Source organism: Dama dama, chromosome 31, assembly GCF_033118175.1.
Source record: "Dama dama isolate Ldn47 chromosome 31, ASM3311817v1, whole genome shotgun sequence".
Classification (NCBI taxonomy): Eukaryota; Metazoa; Chordata; class Mammalia; order Artiodactyla; family Cervidae; genus Dama; species Dama dama.
In genome coordinates, this window is record NC_083711.1 from 12,655,222 (window position 1) to 12,677,096 (window position 21,875).

The 21,875-nt window shown below is 40.8% G+C and overlaps 1 protein-coding gene across 9 annotated transcripts in view; it reads left to right on the forward strand.

Annotated features, from left to right (window-relative positions):
* GRIK1 (glutamate ionotropic receptor kainate type subunit 1) overlaps nucleotides 1-21,875 on the forward strand; it is a 442,037-nt gene that overhangs the window by 318,907 nt on the left and 101,255 nt on the right. For all 9 annotated transcript variants that reach the window (XM_061133910.1, XM_061133912.1, XM_061133911.1 and 6 more), the window contains 2 exons: nucleotides 2,037-2,210; nucleotides 14,135-14,278. In XM_061133910.1, coding sequence (XP_060989893.1) covers nucleotides 2,037-2,210; nucleotides 14,135-14,278 — 318 coding nt within the window. The remainder of the gene's footprint in view (nucleotides 1-2,036; nucleotides 2,211-14,134; nucleotides 14,279-21,875) is intronic.

Consider the following 21,875-nt stretch of genomic DNA (forward strand, 5'->3'; position numbering starts at 1 on the left):
AAAATGATCACTGCTCCGGAGCTCGGAGTCAGGGAGTGGGACGCAGCGCGGAAGTTCCGGAACTGAAGTTTCCGGGGTCTTCACCCCCTCGTTGACATCCTGATGGGGTCCTCTATCAGAAGAGTCAAGGGAGACCCTGAGAACTAGAAAGTGTCTTACTCTGCTCACAAATATTGCCCATCCCCACCACTATGAACACGTACGTCTTACTCAAGGTGAGATCGCCATCTGCCTCTGAACTTTCTATCCTTCCAGGTGTATATGCCTTTAAGAGTTAGTTTGGTTGAAATTTGAGAAAAATATAAACAATGAAGCCTAAGAAGGCTACTCTTAGGACAGACCAGTTGCCTTCACACTCTTACTCATTGCCTCATCCTCCACTAACGAGGGGATGTTGAAAATTGGCCCTCGAACTCTCCTTATTCTGTCTTGCACAGAAACAATTTGGAGACCAAATGAATTTTCAACATATTTAGCATATTCACATGAGTGTATTGTATTTCTGTACTGTTGAATTAATAAGGGAATCAATATACATCCTGGAAGTTTCTCTCTGACCCCCTGTAACTTGAATAACTTTCCTTGTATTCATTGAGTGTGCTAAAGGAATCATTCTGCCTTGGATCTTATTCTTTAAATTTACTTCTTTAAGCAGTTTCCTTTGGTTTTATCTGCATTCTGCCATGCTTTGCTTTTGTTGTCTTACCACTTTCGTTCATGAGTATTAATGAAACTTAAAGAAAAAAGAAAATTAGTCACTCAGTGCAAGGGAAGTAAGCATAACAATTTAAAATGCAGAGCATTTTTTCTCACATGAGCCAGGTATTCAGAACTGCATTCTTAAGATTCCACAGTCTAATCTAAAGTTATCTTGGAAGTAGTGATACAGAAAAGAGTTATTCAAAATAATAAATGCATAGTTATCTTCCACACATATAAATCATGAAATGTTTCTTAAGTTTTTCTCTTAGTAACAACCGTCATCACAGGTAATGTGCTGTCTTGTACTTTCAATAAAGCAGTTACACTGGTAGAAAATTTTTATGGAAGTTTTTTTTTTCTTTTATTAACTGTTAGATACTATTTTGAAATTTTGGTTCATTCCAAAATGTGAGATATTTTAATGACATCCTTTACAGTCTAACTTTTCTTTATAGACAAAAGTTGAAATGGCCACTTAAGTCTATTTTAAATGCAAACCGACAAAATTTTTGGTTTAAATTCAGCCCTCATATACAATGGAAAATACTAGGACGGGTTCAAGTTCTTTCCCCTGAAACATTACCTAAAAAGAACAAGTTCTACTGATAAGATATTCATATCCACACAACCACAGGCTCTAGTTTATTCTCTGAAAAGAACCCTTGGTTCTTATTCTAAGCTTGTGTCCAGTGAGCAATTTTCATGCTCTCATTATATGAGACATAGACTAGTTTCAATGAGCCAGGAAATGGTTGGGGTTTTTTTGTTTTTGCTGAGAGTGATCTTCCTGTCAAATGTATATGCAAGATCCAAACTTCACCTCCTTTGCAGCGTGGGGCAGAAAGTTATGAGGGAGACAGGTGGTACTGCCCGTACATGTGGATCATTCTCAGGCCAGTCGCATCACCACTCAGAACCTCAGTTTCCTCGTCTAGAAAAGAAAGGCAGTGTACCAATGGACACAAAGGCCCCTTTCAACTTCCCAGAGGACTGTATCCTTAGGAACAAAATTCTCTAGCTTCTCAGAATGGCATATCCTGTGTCCGAGGGCTTGCTAATTAATGGCAGCTTAATTCCTGTTCTCGGTTTATACAAACTCTAACAGTATTGCAAAAACAAATAGATGAAAATGAAAATTATTACTGCCTTAGAATTTGCCAGGCAGCATGCAAATGAAGAACAACAGGAAACCTTCTTTCATAGAACCAGCGTGATGATGGCTGCCATGCTTATTTTAATCTGTTTGTTGCTTCTGCAAGCATTAGCTCTCTTTTGCATCAAGAACACTGAAAATATTAACTCTTTCTACTTTTATCATTTTTAATACTGCGCAGGACTTGTTTGCTTTAGATCTGGAACTCTATAGGTACAGTGGTGTAAACATGACTGGGTTTCGGCTGCTAAATATTGACAACCCTCACGTGTCTGCCATCATCGAGAAGTGGTCCATGGAGAGATTGCAGGCCCCACCCAGGCCTGAGACTGGCCTTTTGGATGGCATGATGACAGTAAGTAGCTTTAAATAAAATTATGTGAGATAATGTTTGACTTCCTCAGGGGTTAGGTTAAGAATATCGTATGCTTTCTATGGGCTATCCTGGTAGCCCAGGTGGCAAAGAATCTGCCTTCAATGCAGGAGACCCAGGTTCCATCCCTAGGTCAGGAAAATCCCCTGGAGAAGAGAATGGCTATCCACTCCAGTATTCTTGTCCAGAGACTTCTATGGACAGGGGAGCCTGGCAGGCTACAGTCCTGTGGGTTGCAAAGAGTCAGATACAACTGAAGCGACTTAGCACACAGATAGCATGCTTTCTATCGTGCAAAGAAAACGTGTTATAACCTGTGCCTAGGCTTGTATGCGAGGAGGAGGAAGGATTTTTATGGATTTTGAGAGCTTGGGCATGGCAACTGTCAAAAATTGCTTTTTGCAACTTCCTGACAGTAAGGGCCTCAGATTAAAAGGTAAATGCGAGACACTCACCACTGTCAGCTAAATGGAGGCAAAGCATAAACCAAAGCAAGGGGAAATAGGAAAAGGGTTACCCCCGGGAACGTGGCCTTGGGAAGGAGGGAGGGAACAAGGAGGAGCAAGCTGCCTGTAGAGGTTCTTCAGAACCAGTTTGCTCTCCTTGCTTCTGCCACATCTCAGCAAGCAGAGGCACACGTGGAAAAATCCAGATTTCCAAACGGTTGGAGTGTTCACATTCTTCTTGTCCAGGGTGCAGGAAGGCGCACCTTTACAGGCACTCACGGTGCTTTACACCAGCCATATGTCGCTCTCAAAGCAGATGCCAAGCCTGCCTCCTACGGAGAGAGAGGTACTCCGCTAACACATAAATTGCAAACTGCCTCATCAGAGAGCTTCTCACTAACATCATCTGTCTCTTGTTGTCAAATGCACCTACCCTAGCTTTATTTCTCTAATGAAGCTCCCTGTGTGATGGAAGAAAATTGCAGGAAATAAAAGAAAAAAAAAAAGATCTCTATGTCAGAACAGTGTCATCCAAGGGAAAAGATATTGGGAATGCGGGCAGGTAATAGCATTTTAAATTGGCATAGTATTTCATTCTCTGTTCCCATCATCGGGAGAAACACTCTTGCTTTTAAGATGCAATTTACTGATAACTGAAAGGCATCATCTCACAGATAAATAAACTTAGGATTTCTATCTTTTTCTATCTTTTTTGAACAAGGTACAAATGAAAAAAAAAAAAGAAGAAACGAATGAATTAAGTGGTTCTGGATGATTCCATGTTTAAGGTCCCTGTCTTTTGTTCAAATCTGAAATAACTCTTAAAATATACAAAGTGATCTGAGAGATAATGATGGAAAGCATTTTGGTACAAATGAGCCTTGGGATGACTTGAAACATTGCTTTGAATAAGAAGTAGAAAATATCCAAGGAAATGCTAGACTTCTGAAAGGAAAGATAAAGAAAGAGAGAGAAAGGGAGAGAGGGAAGGAGAGAGAGAGACTAAAAAAAAGTTGCTGGTATATTTTTCCTCCTGGAGTTGTAATTCCAATGTGTTCAAATACAGTTCAAAACCTTCTGTCCACCCTTTACCCCCACTTCTCAAACAAGATCTCTATCACAGGATGAGATTGCAAGTCATTTTTACCTGTGTTCCTTGACTACCACTGAAAGAGTTAGAGCTTGGACCTACCTTAATACAGATGTGAATTCATGCCAGACATTAATTATTCATCACAAGTATGTCTTAATTTATCAAAAACAAAAATTGTCCATTGTCTTCAATTATACCGAGCTGACAGAAGAGTTTGTGCATATTGACTGAGATGAGACAAAGCACTGAATGAGGCAGACAGAACCATACAGTTCCCACCCAGTCAGGCTCACCAGTCCTGTGGACAGGAAGCATGGCAGCCCCAGGTCCCCAGGGATGAGAGACTCTCTCTAGAGTTTACTATAGTCTTCTCATCCAACCAGAGGAGTCACTGTTACTAGCATTGTTGTTGTTATTATTATTATAAACTCTAAAAGGAAATAGGGATTTATTAGAACAGAAGGTGGCTCAGCAGGTTGCTATAAAAGTGGGTAGAGCAACTATGTTAGGTTATGACATTACTGGTGAAAAACAGTGGTAACTCTCAGTTGGCCACTAGAAGGCAGATCCCACGGTTATGCAGATAGAGCCTTGCTATTGATCCTGTGAAACATATGTTGACCTGTATTTTTTCAAAGAGTCCATTTTGCGGTTCACTGTTTCCTTTTGGCTAATTTGGGAGTATAGAAACAGTCACAGGAAGCTTAAAGGGCAAGTATAATAAGGGAAGCCGACTCTGAATATTCACTCGAAGGACTGATGCTGTAGCTGAAGCTCCAATACTTTGGCCACTTGATGCAAAGAGCTGACTCATTGGAAAAGACCCTGATGCTGGGAAAGATGGAGGACAAGAGGAGAAAGGGGGCAAAAGAGGATGAGATGGTTGGCTAGCCCATCACCGACTTGATGGACATGAGCTTGAGCAAACTCTATGAGATAGTGAAGGACAGGGAAGCCTGCTTGCTGCAGTCCATGGGGTTGCAAAGAGTCAGACACGACTTAGCGACTGAACAACAGAAACAAGAAGGGCATCTCTTGGACTGATGGTTGAGTGAAGAGAGCACACCCCAGGCCCCCAAGACCAGGCCCAGTGTTAACAAGTCTTTGTTCTCAAATAGCCTCTGAACTCAAACTCCTTCTTCTCTACCTTAAAGATAAAAACTCCCTTGGTTTCAATTCCACTGTGTCTATATATCTCCGGTCCATATTTCATTCATTATTATTTTTTTTCTAAATTTTTATTGGAGTATAGTTGCTTTACAATGTTGTGTTATTTCCTGCTGTGAGTCAGGCATCAGTTCAGTTCAGTCACTCAGTCGTGTCTGACTCTTTGCGACCCCATGGACTGCAGCACACCAGGCCTCCCTGTCCAATCACCAACTCCCGGAATTTACTCAAACTCATGTCCATTGAGTCGGTGATGCCATCCAACCACCTCATCCTCTGTCGTCCCCTTCTCCTCCCACCTTCAATCTTTCCCAGCATCAGAGTCTTTTCCAATGAGTCACTTCTTCGCATCAGGTGGCCAAATGATTGGAGTTTCAGCTTCAGCATCAGGCCTTCCAATGAACACCCAGGACTGATCTCCTTTAGGATGGACTGGTTGGATCTCCTTGCAGTCCAAGGGACTCTCAAGAGTCTTCAACACCACAGCAGCAATTCTTTGACACTCAGCTTTCTTTATAGTCCAACTCTCACATCCATGCATGACCACTGGAAAAACCATAGCCTTGACGAGATGGACCTTTGCTGGCAAAGAAATGTCTCTGCTTTTTAATATGCTGTCTAGGTTGGTCATAACTTTTCTTCCAAGGAATAAGCGTCTTTTAATTTCATGGCTGCAGTCACCATCTGCAGTGATTTTGGAGCCCCCAAAAATAAAGTCTGTCACCATTTCCACTGTTTCCCCATCTATTTGCCATGAAGTGATGGGACCATATGCCATGATCTTAGTTTTCTGAATGTTGAGTTTTAAGCCAACTTTGTCACTCTCCTCTTTCACTTTCATCAAGAGGCTCTTTAGTTTTTCTTTGCTTTATGCCATAAGGGTGGTGTCATCTGCATACCTGAGGCTTTACTGATATTTCTCTCAGCAATCTTGATTCCAGCTTGTGCTTTTTCCAGCCCAGCATTTCTCATGATGTACTCTGCATATAAGTTAAATAAGCAGGGCAACAATATTCAGCCTTGACATACTCCTTTTCCTATTTGGAACCAGTCTGTTTTTCTACATCCACTTCTAACTGTTGCTTCCTGACCTGCATACAGATTTCTCAAGAGGCAGGTCAGGTGGTCTGGTATTCCCATCTCTTTCAGAATTTTCTACAGTTTGTTGTCATCCACACAGTCAAAGGCTTTGGCATAGTCAATAAAACAGAAATAGAAGTTTTTCTGGAACTCTCTTGCTTTTTCAATAATCCAGTGGATGTTGACAATTTGATCTCCGGTTCCTCTGCCTTTTCTAAAACCAGCCTAAACATCTGGAAGTTTACAGTTCATGTCCTGTTGAAGCCTGACTTGGAGAATTTTGAGCATTGCTTTACTGGCGTTGAGATGAGTGAGTCCAGCATACGTATACATATATGCCCCCTTTTTTGGATTTCCTTCCCATTTACATTAATTCAGAGCAATGTGCCGAGTCCCCTGTGTTATGCAGTAGGTTCTCACTAGTTACGCTTTATGCATAGTGTCCATGGAGTATATAGGTCAGTCTCAGTCCCCCAAGTTATCCCACAGCGCCTTTCCCCACTTAGTGTCCATGTGTTAGTTCTCTAAGTCTATATCTGTGCTTCTGCTTTGCAAATAGGTTCATCTTTACCATTTTTCTAGATTCCACATTTTGGGCTAATATGAAAGATTTGTTTTTCTCTTTCAGACTTACTTCATTCCTGCATCTCTAGCATTTACTGCTTGCAGGGCTTGGAACGTTCCCCTATTCAGGTTTGCTCAAAGGTTACATCCCTGAAGACACTTTCTATGAGCCTGCTTCCTAGTCTAGAACACCCTCTTCCTCTTATTCTCCCTCCACTAACCTGTGTTACTTTTCTCTGCGGCCCTGATGCCGATAGGTCACATTCAGATCTGTTTGTTTGGTGCTATCACCTGCAAGGATATAAATACATGAAGCTGGAAATTCTGTATTTTCATATCCTGCTCTGTTCTCAACACTAGGAAGAGGCTGGCACAAAACAGACCTTCAATAAACATGCATTTAATAAAAGAATTAATGTACTAAATAATTGAGGTCTACTACGTATGCACTGAGGTCTACTAAGACTCAAGATATTAAATGAAAAATATGCACGTAGCCCTGAGATAATACTGCAAAAGTCTAAAGAGAGCTTCTATAAATGAGAAATGGGCATGATTAATAAAAATAGAGATTATTCTAAAGTAATAATATTATTTCAAAAATTAGTCATACACTAACCACTATCGATAATTAAGTAATACTCTTTTAATGAAATTGTTTTCTCCAAAATCACATGCCATTTCCTCACTGTTCTCCAAAGTGAATCTCCCTATAGTCCTTAATCTTCGTGTGTGCCAAGTACATGCACAGATGCCCTTATGAACATAAAATAGAGGATATTTTTAAAAACCTATGTATTTTGACATTCCATCTACTACTTATCTACTTTTCAATGTTTTAACAATTAAGAATTTCTTAGAACATTATGCACTAAAAATATCTTCAAAGCATATTATTATGTCAGAACACTCTCAAACCTGAAAATATGTAAGTCCAAGAATTTTGACTTCAGAGGTAAGACATATATATTAATAATAAAAAAAATTGACATTAAAAACAGGGTCAAAATTGAGTTAATTAAGAAAACTGTTACTGAGTCAAGAGTACAAAAATAGTGAAACTCATTATTTAAAAACACCTTGAGATTTAAAAAGAGTGTTTTATCAACTGAAGTGTTAGTTAACTGAATAGAGTGATTTTGTAAAATGTACTTCATTTCTTTTCTCTACGGTTAAATTTCTCTCTTGGACTAATTCAATCTATTGGGTTTTGAGGATAGTCTTTGGTAATGGAGTGGCCCATTCTCAGATGGATTCTTCTCTGACTATGAACCAAAATTCTGTGTGATTCAATATGACACAGAGCCATGGAAACAACAAAGCTTTGATCTGTCATCTGCCTTCCCAGTTCTTCAAATGCGTTCACAATGTGAAGTTAATTCAGTACCCTCATCTCACATGTAACTGTTTCCTGTAACGATGATCCACAGAGAAGGCAACTCTGAGTCTCCAACTTGAGAGTCATCCTGAGTGTCTACTGCCGCTGTGTCTACCCTTCTGATACAACAGGCAGTGGGATTCAGTGGAAAAAGCAAGATCTTTCCAGATTAGGAAAACATAGTTTAGTCCTTCCTATGTCCCTGAATAACTAAATATCCTAAATTGTGTAGCCTCTCTGAACCACCTAGCTCATCTGCATTCTGTATAATAATACTTTACAGTGTTACTTTACAAATTCAGTTAGGTAACATACACAAAGCCTTTAGGACATAATATTGAACTTACCTAATGGCACCTGCTGTTTTGCCAATTTGTATTCAATGAAAGAAGAACAAAAAGCTTTCTGAAAGAAGAGATTCTATCTTATTCAAGGCAGGGTCCAATTCTCTACAAAGACACACATTCTTCTGTTTGCAAGTCTAGTCCAAGATGGCCTCTTCCCTGGGATCTGTGTGACCTTGTATGACCAATGGCATCACCCAGTTCTGTTTCCCAACTCCACATAAGTCCTCTTTTCCCTATTCTTGTCCTTCTCAAAAGCTGGCAAATACTCATTGAGATTCTCAGTATGTCAACTTCTGTGCCAGACTTCACTAGAGCTGCTCTCCTAATTACTGAATTTCTAGATAATGAGTACAAGGTGGTATCTTTGCTACCTTCCACAAGCTTCTTCCAAACCCAAACTCACTTGCAAATTGCTTGTCCCTAGTTCCTGAGTGCTCACCGACTCTCCTAGCACTTTGGCTCCCTCAGAAGCCTCCACCCCACCAGCTTGTGCCCCCTTGCAGGGGTCTTGTAGTCAAAACACGAGCCTTCTCACCCTTACCAGAATCCTCGTTTCAAGGGGCGTGTCTCAGAAAAAAGAAGGACCAGCTAATTCATACTAAGAGGCAAATTGCTGTTAGCTGTATGTGTGGGTGAGATATTAACATTTTAATAGACGAAACTAGGAAATGAGGGGGATGAGGTACTATTTGAAAGCATTTCGCTGTTAGAGAAACGACTTGTTTATCCATATCAGGGTAATGTGAATGTTTCCAAATTTGGAGAGAAGATGGAAAATCCGTACATTTCACATATTTGCTCTCTAAAGACTGGGTGGGTCTCCCTTCAGTACCTTGATCTCCTCTAGGTTTTTCCAACAACAGCAACATGCCGGGCAGGGAGCAAAATGTGGAGACTCCGTAAGGCTGTCTCAGGCTTTTAGCTCTCATCCCTAAGGTGACATAGCATCTCATTGGTTTGTATTGGAGTCCCCAAGACCACTTTATTGGGGTCCCCAAGAGCTTCCCTGGTGACTCAGATGGTAAAGAATCCACCAGCAAAGCGGGAGACCTGGGTTCGGTCCCTGGGTTGGGAAGATCCCCTGGAGAAGGGAGAGGCTACCCACTCCAGTATTCTCTCCTGGAGAATTTCATGGACTGTATAGTCCCTAGGGTCACAAAGAGTCGGACACGACTGAGCAACTTTCACTTTCATTTAGGAAGACTCAGAAATCAGAAAAGGTGTTATATTCATAATTACAATTTGTTACAGAAAAAGGATACAGTTTAACATCAACAAAAGTCACAAAGACCAAGTCTGAATTGACAGTGCACACATCAGCAAAGATGTGTGACAAAATGTATCACATGTTGCCAACCAGGGAAGCTCATCTGAGCCTCAGTGTCCAGGGATTTTATGGGGGGTTAGGCAAAGAGCACCTACCTAGCTGGCTTCAGTTAGTCTCCAGCCACTCCAGAGGTCAAACTGATGTGACAAGGTCCAGAGCACCAAGTGAACAAAAATAAGCAATCACCATGAGTCACACTGTTAGCATAAACTATTTGCATAACCCACGACCCCAGTGATGCAAAGACGCTCTGATTAGGCAGAATATTCTAAAGAGGCAATCTCCCAGAAGTCAGTCAAAGATGAGTCCTTTCTTTGGAATTTGAAGGGTTTGAGCACCCTAAGTCCTCTGAGTCAATCCTTTATTACACATCATTATAATCACCAAAATACTGTGTACTGCAAAGAAGCCCACTTTATTTTTTTTTTTTTTAGGAGAAAACTGGCAGAACAGGTCTTTATTTATTATTATTTTTTTCTTTATTGTAGTGGTTTTTGCCATACACTGACATGAATCGGCCATGGATTTACATGTGTTGCCCATCCTGATCCCCCCTCCCGCCTCCCTTTCCATCCCATCCCTCTGGGTCTTCCCAGTGCACCAGCCCTAAGCACTTGTCTCATGCGTCCAACCTGGTCTGGTGATATGTTTCACCCTTGATAGTATACTTGTTTCAATGCTATTCTCTCAGAACATCCCACCCTCGCCTTCTCCCATAGAGTCCAAAAATCTGTTCTGTACGTTTGTGTCTCTTTTTCTGTTTTGCATATAGGGTTATCGTTACCATCTTTTTAAATTCCGTATATATGCATTAGTATACTGTATTGGTCTTTATCTTTCTGGCTTACTTCACTCTGTATAATGAGCTCCAGTTTCATCCATCTCATTAGAACTGATTCAAATGTGTTCTTTTTAATGGCTGAGTAATATTCCATTATATATATGTACCATAGCTTCCTTATCCATTCATCTGCTGATGGGAATCTAGGTTGCTTCCATGTCCTGGCTATTATAAACAGTGCTGTGATGAACATTGGGGTACACATGTCTCTTTCAGATCTGGTTTCCTCGGTGTGTATTCCCAGGAGTGGGATTGCTGGGTCATATGGCAGTTCTATTTCCAGTTTTTTAAGGAATGTCCACACTGCTCTCCGTAGTGGCTGTACTAGTTTGCATTCCCACCAACAGTGTAAGAGGGTTCCTTTTCTCCACAACCTCTCCAGCATTTATTGCTTATAGACTTTTGGATAGCAGCCAGCCTGACTGGCGTGTAATGGCACCTCATTGTAGAAGCCCACTTTCAATGTGCCTGTTTTGTGATCCACGTGCTGTAAAAATATTCTTTTAGAGGCACTGAGCATGTGGTGTCTTCTAAGCTTTATGTGTAAATAGAATGTGAAAACAAGCACATTTGGAAGAATAAAATTTGAAACACTGGCCATTTTTTTTGTATATATTTACTTAAAATGGCTTGAGAGTTGCTGTTTGGTAAGCAGGCCTCTAGCATAAAACTGAAAAGGGGAGGAAATTCAGTGCTAGTTTATTTGTGCTATAAAGTACTTAAATGTCTTCTCAATCTAAGAAAACATTGTATAAAAGGGGAAGCATAATTTTAGAATAAATGATTTTCTTCTTTGAATTTGGAAAGCACCAATCTGGCCTATAGTTTTGAATCTTGTTATTACTTAGCTCAGTATAGAGACAACCTTGACAAAGAAACTTGAAATCCGAGTGACTAAGTTAAGTGTATAGAAAAGTTCAACCATTGGAATTCCTCTCCTCACGCTTCTCTATCAAATCAATCATCAATCGCCAATTAGTGAATATACAAACAAATGTATATTTTAAAAAGCTACATTCCAAGGCCCAAAAGTCCCAGGTCCCCATAGCATGGTAGTTGAGAGCATACCCTCTGAACTCAGCATTCATCCCAAGATGAAATCCTTGCTCCTTCCCTTACTGGCTATATAACTTTAGGCAACTTGTTATTAAAGTTATGTCTGGTACATTCAAGCCTCAATTTCTCTGTCTGTATTTGGGTTTCCCTGGTGGCTCAAATGGTAAAGAATCTGCCTGCCACTGCAGAAGACATGGGCTTGATCCCTGGGTCTGGAAAATCTCCTGGAGAAGGAAATGGCTACCCATTCCAGTCTTTTCTTTTTTTTCTTTTGGCTCACTTCAGTCTTCTTATGTGGAGAATTCCATGGACAGAGGAGCTTGGTGGACTACAGTTCATGGCGTGACAAAGAATTGGACATGATTAAGCGACTAACACTTTCACTCTTGACTTTCAAAATGGGGAAAATACCTACTTGGAAGGTTTAATTTCAGTAATTAAAGGAGATAACATGTAAAATGCTTATAGTGTCTAGAACGTAGTTAATCGCCAATGGATATTGATCATGTTGACCTATTATTTAAACCATTAAATCACCTTACAAATACTTGGTTTAGATGCAACTCAGCTTTGTGGTTGAGACCATAAACCCGAGCACCAGCTTCCTGTGTTTGAATCTTAGCTTTCTCATCATTAGTTTGGGGACAACATGTAACTGTGTCAATTCTTCATCCATAAAGGAGTAGAAATTATGGTGAAGACACAATGACTGCAAAATATTTGGAAGAGTACCTGACATATAAACCAATGTATGTGCATGCTCAGTTGTGTCCAACTCTTTGTGACCCTACGGATTGTAGCTAGCCTGCCAGGCTCCTCTGTCCATGGGATTTTCCCGGCAAGAATACTGGAGCGGGCTGTCATTTCTTCCTCTAGGGGATCTTCCCCACCCAGGGATCAAACCCATATCTCCTGAACCTCCTGCATTACAGGCATATTCTTTACTGCTGAGCCACTTGGGAAGCCCTGACATATAAATGCTCTATAAATGTCAGCTATTACAATAGACTGCCTTTTAAAAAGGCCCATTCTGTCAATCGATAGGCCTTAGACTAATCACTTAATTTCCCTGAACTTCAGTTTTCTGATCTGTAAAATTGATTATATCAGCCTTGAACTGAAATGATCAGAATATTTTTAAGCTTTAACAATTATCACCATCACGGCTTCTACATATCACTCATATTAAGTGTGAGTGAAGCAATTAATCTTAGAAATACATCATAAAACCTTGGAATTATACAGTTTTCACAAAAAATTATTTTAAGCATGAAATAACATTAATTCCTTCATCTAACATTTTTTAAACAACTTTCATGTGTCAAGAACTGTGCTAGCCACTGAAAAATGAAGTTGACCACTTTTATCGAGAAAGAGATATAAAAAGATTAATATATTATATGAAAAATGCAATGATAGAGATTGCTCAGAATAATAAGTATTCAAAGTAGACATATTCTCTGGACTCAAAGACTGATAGAATACAAGATGTAATTCCCTTTAGTTTCTCTTTCTACCTCCATCAAGACATTTTCAATAAATGATGAATAAATATATGCTGAATAAATCATCTTATTTTGGAAAACTACATCATAGTCTTCATTCTATGACCTAGATTTTTGGTTTAACTATACAAATTACTGGTTATCTGTATGACCCTACACAAATCAATATACTGCCTGGAGGTCAGTTTCCTAAATAATAATAGCTTGATTCATGTGTTCTGTTTATTTTGTGGGGTTGGTGAGAATTTCAGATGAACTAGTATATTTGAAGTTTCTATGAAAATCCTCAAGTAAAATGCAAAGGTATTATATGATTTTATCCTTAAAAAAAAAGCACCGGGCAGTACTTCAGAAAATACTGAGAGTATTATGTGAAATTTTGAAAATGAGAGAAATCTCATGAGTCTAAGAATGACATAGCCAACGCCCTGGCCCCAAAGGAATGGCTAGTTCCAATTTCTATCAGGAAAGCAAGTGCTAACAAGAACACATGTTTTCTGAGCAAGCTGCAGAGGTCTGTTCTTCTGAGAGTTTCTTCAAATCTGCTATTGAATTTCATTCTATGACTACAGCCTTGTTGACTCTGGTCAATGGAAGTGCCCAATATCAGTATCTTTATCTAGAAATCACATGTTAATTTTGCTCACAGCACTCTCTTTCTACAAAATATAATCAAGTAAATAGACAAGAGATAGGTAAACACTGAAAGACAAAATCTGATATTGAAATATTGAGCTTCTAATTCAATGCATTGATAGTTGATCTTAACACTGGGTTTAACAAAGGACACTCCAAACATACTGGTTCTCTGAATCAAGTCTTTTGTGGCTGATCCAAGTTGCTTTTTTCTTTTCTTCTTCTCCTTTTTTCTTTTTTAAAGAACTTGAAATGAAGCAGAGCCATGACTACAATTTACTCTGGGGTACAAAGATATTATTTTAGAGGAAAATAGCTATGGGAGAAGGAAAGGTGTTCAGCTGGAGAATAAATGGTCGTTGAGATCAGACAAATAGGAGATGAGGAAGTGGGCAGAGTCATGCCGCAGGTAAAGGGAAGGGAGCAAAAGTGGAGCTGAAGATGTGGCTTATGCTTTCCTCCGCAGACTGAAGCTGCTCTGATGTATGACGCTGTCTACACGGTGGCCATTGCCTCCCACCGGGCTTCCCAGCTGGCCGTCAGCTCCCTGCAGTGCCACCGACACAAGCCGTGGCGCCTTGGGCCCAGATTCATGAATCTGATCAAAGAGGCAAGTGACACTTGTTCACAGTGCAGTTCTTTTTCTGGCTTAGCGCTTCTGGCCTTGCTCACATGGTGAAGTCTTCCAATTTGGCTCTGTTGGCATGATGTCATTTGGTGAGGTCCTTCCCATCTGGCTTTGTTGGCATGAAGTCTATAAGAGAGGAGAAGCCATCATCAACCCGTCTGCTGGGAATTCACTGGTAAAAATGTGTGTAGAAGAACTACCAGGAACTTTCTAGTGTGATGCTGAGAAGCTTTCAAAAGCTACCGGATTATGACATGCACCTTCCTTTGTTGCAATTCAGACCCCAGCTACTTCTGGCCCTCCACATGTGTTCATAATAACTCACAGGTGCTTCTTCTATGGCCTGTTGAGTCATGGGGTAGGTCGGTCCATCACTGAAGAGAGCCAGAGATAGTTTCCCCATTCTCAGCCTCTAGTCCCAGTGGTTTCCCTAAGTCGTGGGTTCTATAGGACTGAACAGAAGGCGCTCTTTGTTCTAATGATACACTGATTACATCACCAGTTGTCAGCTAACTGAAAAATCTGGTATCTTTCGAAACCTACGCCATGTAGTGAAGGATTTTCAAGAGTACAGGGTTTAGGGAGGAGGTGAGTTCTCACTCTTACCCTGCGCACCCTTCCCTTTTCTCAAAGACAATTTAATTTCTCCTCACTGGATCCTGTTCTAAGGTCTTGAGATTCCTTCTAGGTATGTGTTCTTGGATTATCTTTGACCCCAACACATACCTTGGAGCGTGTCTGGACTTGACAAGATGATAAAAGGTATTTGGGGGCAGGCGAGTCTGACTGAGGATACATATGCTGTGGTGCTGTTCTAATGCTTTCTCTATGGGATCAGAGATTTACCTCGCAAGTAAAGAGTATCTTTATTCCTTTCTGCACTGGAGAAGGTTGGGGTGAGACAAAGCCTTAACAGAGAAGAATGGCAGGGAGCACAGTTCAAGAAATTAATGCCCAGTCAAGAGGAAGGGAGATATCTAAAGAAAGATGCCTACTTTGGGCTTTATCTTGCTGGTCTGTTGTGCACCTATAGACCCCTTTTCAGGCTCTTCTATCTACTTCTTCTTTGAAGTCTGACTCTAATCCATAAGGGTCAGGAGCAGAGAGACAGGAGGTATGAAGGTTAACAGGCTACCCAGGCTCCTTGTAAATAACCAAGGTTATTTACAAGGCTGAGGCTGAAGTGTGGCAAGCAGCAAAGTGCCTTGGACACATGATCTAAGGAGGCACTCACTCTCAAGTTTGAATCCTGCACATGCAGAAGACTGAGAAGGACTGCTTCTTTAAATTTTGTGCCTGGGCACCTCTCTTACCTCACTCTATTCCTGGCAAGGTTATTTGGGTTTAAATTCCACCTCCACTAACATGTACAAGCAATGTAACCTGGGTAAGTTACTTAGACTCCCTGTGTCTCAGTTTTCTCATCTGTAAAATGGAATTAACACCTTCTATCTCACATCAGTACTGTGAGGATAACGAGTAAAGTTAATTCTTGGGAAGAACAGGACAGGGACATAATAAGAATCTAAAATATGAGCTATTCTCTTACCATTGGAAAGGACTGCTCACAGCAGCCCTCATTCGGTTTTACTGAGGATGATGCCAGGAATTTAAAACTGGCAACAGCAACAAAGAAATCACAGTTGGGCATGAAATGAAATACCCTTTCTGACAGTTACAGAAATCTGACATACTGTGCCTAATAGGAAAACATCACACAGCCTCTCCTTTCCCCATAGTGATCATGGTTATGTCCCGAATCGCCATTCAGACCATCTTGATCTTTAACAACAAAACAGCTTGTTTCCTTTTATCTCATCCCAGAGCAAGAGGAGGCATGAGACCACATTACAATTTGGGATCAAACACTCTGGAGCACCCCAAGCACCTTTTTTTCTTATATTTGAGTTGCATAAGAAGGTGAAATTATCAAGTCGTATTTAGATGTGTGTAAAGAAATAATGAGCTCGAAGAGGAGGAACCACATTGAAAGCAAAACAGCATTTTACATTCATTTACTCCAAAGAATAAATTCCCCATTCTCAGGCTCCACAGCTGGGGTACGAGGGGAGATGCATTAGAAAGCTTGAGTTCATGCTTTCTTTTGTCTCCTAAGTCACGATGTCTTCTACCGCCTTTGGCAGGGTTTAGGCACCTGCAGAGAAGATGGAAAATCAGATAAAGAGTGATGCCCTGGCCTGTTGAAAGACTTGCACTGAGGGAATTTTAAGACAAACTAAAACATGCAAAAGTGAGAAAATGCAGATATTTCTTTCAATGAACACCTAATACAACAAGACTTTGCAGCCATCAGATGTGATCTGTTGTTGTTGTTTAGTCTCTCCGTCATGTCTGAATCTTGTGACCCCATGGCCTATAGCCTGCCAGACTCCTCTGACGATGGGATTTTCCAGGCAAGAATACTGGAGTGGGCTGCCATTTCCTTCCCCAAGGGATCTTCCCAACCCAGGGATCGAACCTGTATCTCCTGAATTGGCAGGTGGATTCTTTACCACTGAGCCTCCAGGGAAGCCCATCAGGTTTGATTAGGAAACATAAGTCCCTTAGTCCTTTCTCTGAGTAACTGTTACTTTCTAAGCTATTTCCAAAACTGTAATCAGAAATAATGTAAAGAAGCAAGTCAGCAGATTGCATGTATGAGAGAAGATCAAATGAATCACAGGAGGTAAATTTCCAGAGCAGAGAGGTACTTGCAATGTGCACTAACCCCTGAATCCACACATGTTTAGAATCAGGAAGCCTTTCAGGCTGGTCTCTCAAGCTGGCTACCTTTCAGTGTTTCAGGCTGACCAGAAAGAGAGAAAGAATTAAAGACTATTTTAAACACGACAGTATAGGTTATAGTGTTCTCTCTTTGGGTTTTTGCTAAATGAGTACATATGAGGAGATTATAAATCCCCACTCAACAACCGGGACTCCATTATACAAGTTATGTTAACTTAGGTGATGCTAGTGGTAAAGAACCCACCTGCCAATGCAGGAGACATAAGAGACGCAGGTTTGATCCCTGGGTCGGGAAGACCCCCTGGAGGAGGGCATGGCAACCCACTCCAGTGTTCTTTCCTGGAGAATCCCCATGGACACAGGAGCCTGGCGGGCTACAGTCCATAGGGTCGCAAAGAGTCAGACATGACTGAAACGACTTAGCACACAACTTAGTACAGGAGATATCTCTCTGAAATTATAAAATGTGGTTTCTACTGTCTACCAATATAAATTCTATCAGTACACGGTGGAGGAATGGCAGATTACATCCACATTCATTTGAACCCTCACTTTTCAGCAGGATATGCAGGGTCCGTAGTGATCCCTTCCTGACCTCCTACGCCGCCTCTTTCATCTCCTGCTTCCATCCCAACACTCACTGAATTCATTGTGACTCCTCGAACTTGCCGTATACTCCTTCCAAATTCTCTTGCTTCTGACTGAAGTGCCTCCTCTGGATCACCCTTTATGATCCAATTCAAGCACTAGCTCCTGACTGTGGCCCCAACTCACAAATTCAGGCCCCTCTCCTTCATTACAGCTGTTGTGAGACCATCATAGTGGGTTGTATGTCTGTCTCCAAGCTGTGCTTTTCCGGTCTCAATTCCCTAGTACTTGCACAACACTGAACGTAAAGTGAGCACCCAATAAATAGTAGATGAGAGGAAAAGTGAACAAATGAACATCAAAGTACCTGAAGAACACACACAATCTATGAACAATATTATAGCCATTGACCCCATGCATGAATATCATATCCAGACACAATTCAGTAAGGCAGAAATGAGAGCCTGGACTAGACTCATCCACTGAAGTCATAGGTTCTAGTGGAAGAGTGAGTCAGGGGTCTTAGGAAGAGACCAGGACATCACTTTGCTGACAAAGGTCCATATAGTCAAACTTATGGTTTTGACATCAGGCATCTACGGATGTGAGAGTTAGACCATAAAGGAGGGTGTTGTTTATTCCCTCAATTGTGTCCAGTTCTTTGTGACCCCATGGACTGCAGCACAACAGTCTTCCCTGTCCTTCACCATCTCCTGGAACTTGCTCAAACTCATGTCCATTGAGTTGGTGTTGCCATCCAACCATCTCATCCTCTGTTGTCCCCTTCTCCTCCTGCCTCCAATCTTTCCCAGCATCAGGGTATTTTCAAATGAATCAGTTCTTCGCCATCAGTGGCCAAAGTATTGGAGTTTCAGCTTCAACATCAGTCCTTCCAATGAACACCCAGGACTGATTTCCTTTAGGATGGACTGGTTGGATCTCCTTGAAGTCCAAGGGACTCTTAAGTCTTCCCCCATACCACAGTTCAAGAGCATCAATTCTTCAGCACTCAGCTTTCTTTATAGTCCAACTCTCACATCCATACATGACTACTGGAAAAACCATAGCCTTGACTAGGTGGGCCTTTGCTGGCAAAGTAATGTCTTTGCTTTTTAATATGCTGTCTATATTGGTCATAGCTTTTCTTCCATAGAGCAAGCGTCTTTTAATTTCATGGCTGCAGTCACCATCTGCAGTGACTTTGGAGCCCAAGAAAATAGTCTGTCACTGCTTCCATTGTTTCCCCATCTATTTGCCATGAAGTGATGGGACCAGATGCCATGATCTTCATCTTTTGAATGTTGAGTTTTAAATTAATATTAAGTTTTAATGTCAAAACCACTCTCCTCTTTCACCTTCATCAAGAGGCTCTTTTTAGTTCCTCTTCACTTGCTGTCATAAGGGTGGTGTCATTTGAGATTTTTGAGATTATTTGAGATTTGAGATTATTGATATTTCTCATGGCAATCTTGATTCTAGCTTTGTTTCATGCAGCCTGGCATTTTGAATGATGTACTCTGTATATTAGTTCAATAAGCAGGATGACAGTATATAGCATTGACATGTTTTTTTTCCCAGTTTGGAACCAGTTCATTGTTCCAAGTCTGATTCTAACTGTTGCTTCTTGACTTGCATACAGATTTCTCAGAAGGCAGGCAGGTGGTGGTCTGGTATTCCTATCTCGAAGAATTTTCCACAGTTTGCTGTGATCCCCTCAGTCAAAGACTTTAGCATAGTCAACAAAGCAGAAGTAGATGTTTTTCTTGAATTCTCTTGCTTCTTCTATAATCCAGCACATGTTGGCAATTTGGTCTCTGGTTCTTCTGCCTTTTCTAAATCCAGCTTGAACATCTGGAAGTTCTTGGTTCATATATTGTTGAAGTCTAGCTCGGAGAATTTTGAGCATAACTTTGCTAGCATGTGAAATGAATACAATATTGCATAGGAACCTGAAATATTAGGTCCATGATATCAAGGCAAATTGGAAGTGGTCCAACAGGAGATGGCAAGAGTGATCATTGACATTTTAGGGATCAGAGAACTAAAATGGATAGGAATGGGCAAATTTAATTCCAATAACCATTATATCTACTACTGTGGGTAAGAATCCCTTAAAAGAAATGGAGTAGCCCTCATAGTCAACAAAAAGTCCAAAATGCAGTACTTGAGTGCAGTCTCAAAAATGACAGAATGATCTCTGTTCACTTCCAAGAAAAGCTATTCAATATCATAGTAATCCAAGTCTATGCCCTAACCACTAATGCTGAAGAAGCTGAAGTTGTACAGTTCTATGCAGGCCTATATGACCTTCTAGAACAAACATAAAAAAAAAAAAAAAAAAAGGTCCTTTTCTTCATAGGAGACAGGAGTTCAAAAGTAGGAAGTCAAGAGATAAGTAACGGGCAAATTTGGGCTTGGAGTACAAAATGAAGCAGGGCAAAGGCTAACAGAGTTTTTCCAAAAGAATGCACTGGTCATAGGAAACATGAACATCACCTGAAGGTCAATATCAAAACAAGATTGATTATATTCCTTGCAACTGAAGATGGAGAAGGTCTATACAGTCAGCAAAAACAAGACTGAGTGCTGACTGTAGTTCAAATCATAAACTCCTTATTGCAAAGAAGACTGAGCACCAAGGAAATGATGCTCTCAAACTGTGGTGCTGGAGAAGACTCTTGAGAGTCCCTTGGACTGCAAGGAGGTCAAACCAGTCAATCCTAAAGGAAGTCAGTCCTGAATATTCTTTAGAAGGACTGATGCTGAAGCTGAAACTCCAATATTTTGGCCACCTGATGCGAAGAGCTGACTCATTTGAAAAGACCCTGATGCTGGGAAAGATTGAGGGCAGGAGGAGAAGGGGACGACAGAGGATGAGATGGTTGGATGGCATCACCGACTCGATGGACATGAGTTTGAGCAAACACTGAGAGATAGTGAAGGACAGGGAAGCCTGGTGTGCTGCAGTTCATGGGGTCACAAAGTGTTGGACACAACTGAGCCACTAAAACGCAATAATAATACCGTGAAATGGGAATGCAGACCCTGAGATTTAATCAGTTTCTTTTCTGCATAAACTGACCCACTTAGCCTCTTTTTTCTCAATTCACTCTTCTACAAATTGAGGATAAAAATATCCATTTTATATGTCTGTAAAGATTGCATTTAATATATGGACAGCATAGCAAAATATCTGCCATACAGTGGTTGCTCAAAAAGAGTGTGAGTGAAAGTCACTCAGTCGTGTCTGACTCTTTGCAACCACATGGACTATATAGTCCATGGAATTCTCCAGGCCAGAATACTGGAGTCAGTAGCCTTTCCCTTCTCCAGGGGATCTTCCCAACCCAGGGATTGAACCCAGGTCTCCCGCATTGCAGGCAGATTAAACTGAAGACACTTGTTAAAAATGTATACCATATAAAGTGGTTGTCAGAAAGAAATGAGGCAACACATTTAAAACCTTAAGTATATTGCCTAGCACATGTAAGCGCCTCAGTCTTGCTTTTGTTATTCGGCATCATCATTGTTATTACTGAGTCAAGATGAAGTAACAGTGCTTGTAAAAAAGGAGGACAGGACCTGGCAGAGGAAAATCAGGAGTTCAGTGAAGACTGGCATGCTGCACACCAGAGGCCAAATGCAATGATGCCAGGGAGTGAGGGAGCTTTCAATCATCAAAAACATGTGATTGTTCCAGAGGGACCCAAAGACATTATTAGGTAACAATCAGGAGTGCTGAGCTAACAGAAAAGTCTGGCAAATCACATCTCAGGTCAGTCTAGGAAATTATAGCTCAATGTGGGGGATGAGGAAGCTGAAACTCTCCTGCCTGTGACAAGAGCTACTCTGGACCCAGAGTAAATGCCAGCTAGCCATGGGGAAATCAGTGGGAACAGCTCTAGAGGAGCGAGCATGTCAAAATATCTGGAAGATGAGAGTCTTCCAGTAATTGCAGATGCTGGAAAGGGCAGTAAATGGCGCATACATAGAGCAAAGTGAATCAGATTTTAGGTTAAATTAGTGGTTTTTAGCTATTTTCTGTGTTATGGACCCTATATCAAAACTTATTTAAATCATGGATCATTATTCCCATAGAAGATATACAAATATGCTTACAGTCTCAGGGATCTTATATGCGTGCTGGGCTCCTTGAAATTCATGTTATACAATGAATTACCATCTCACACCAATCAGAATGACCGTTATTAAAAAGTCTACAAATAACAAATGCTGGAGGGGGTGT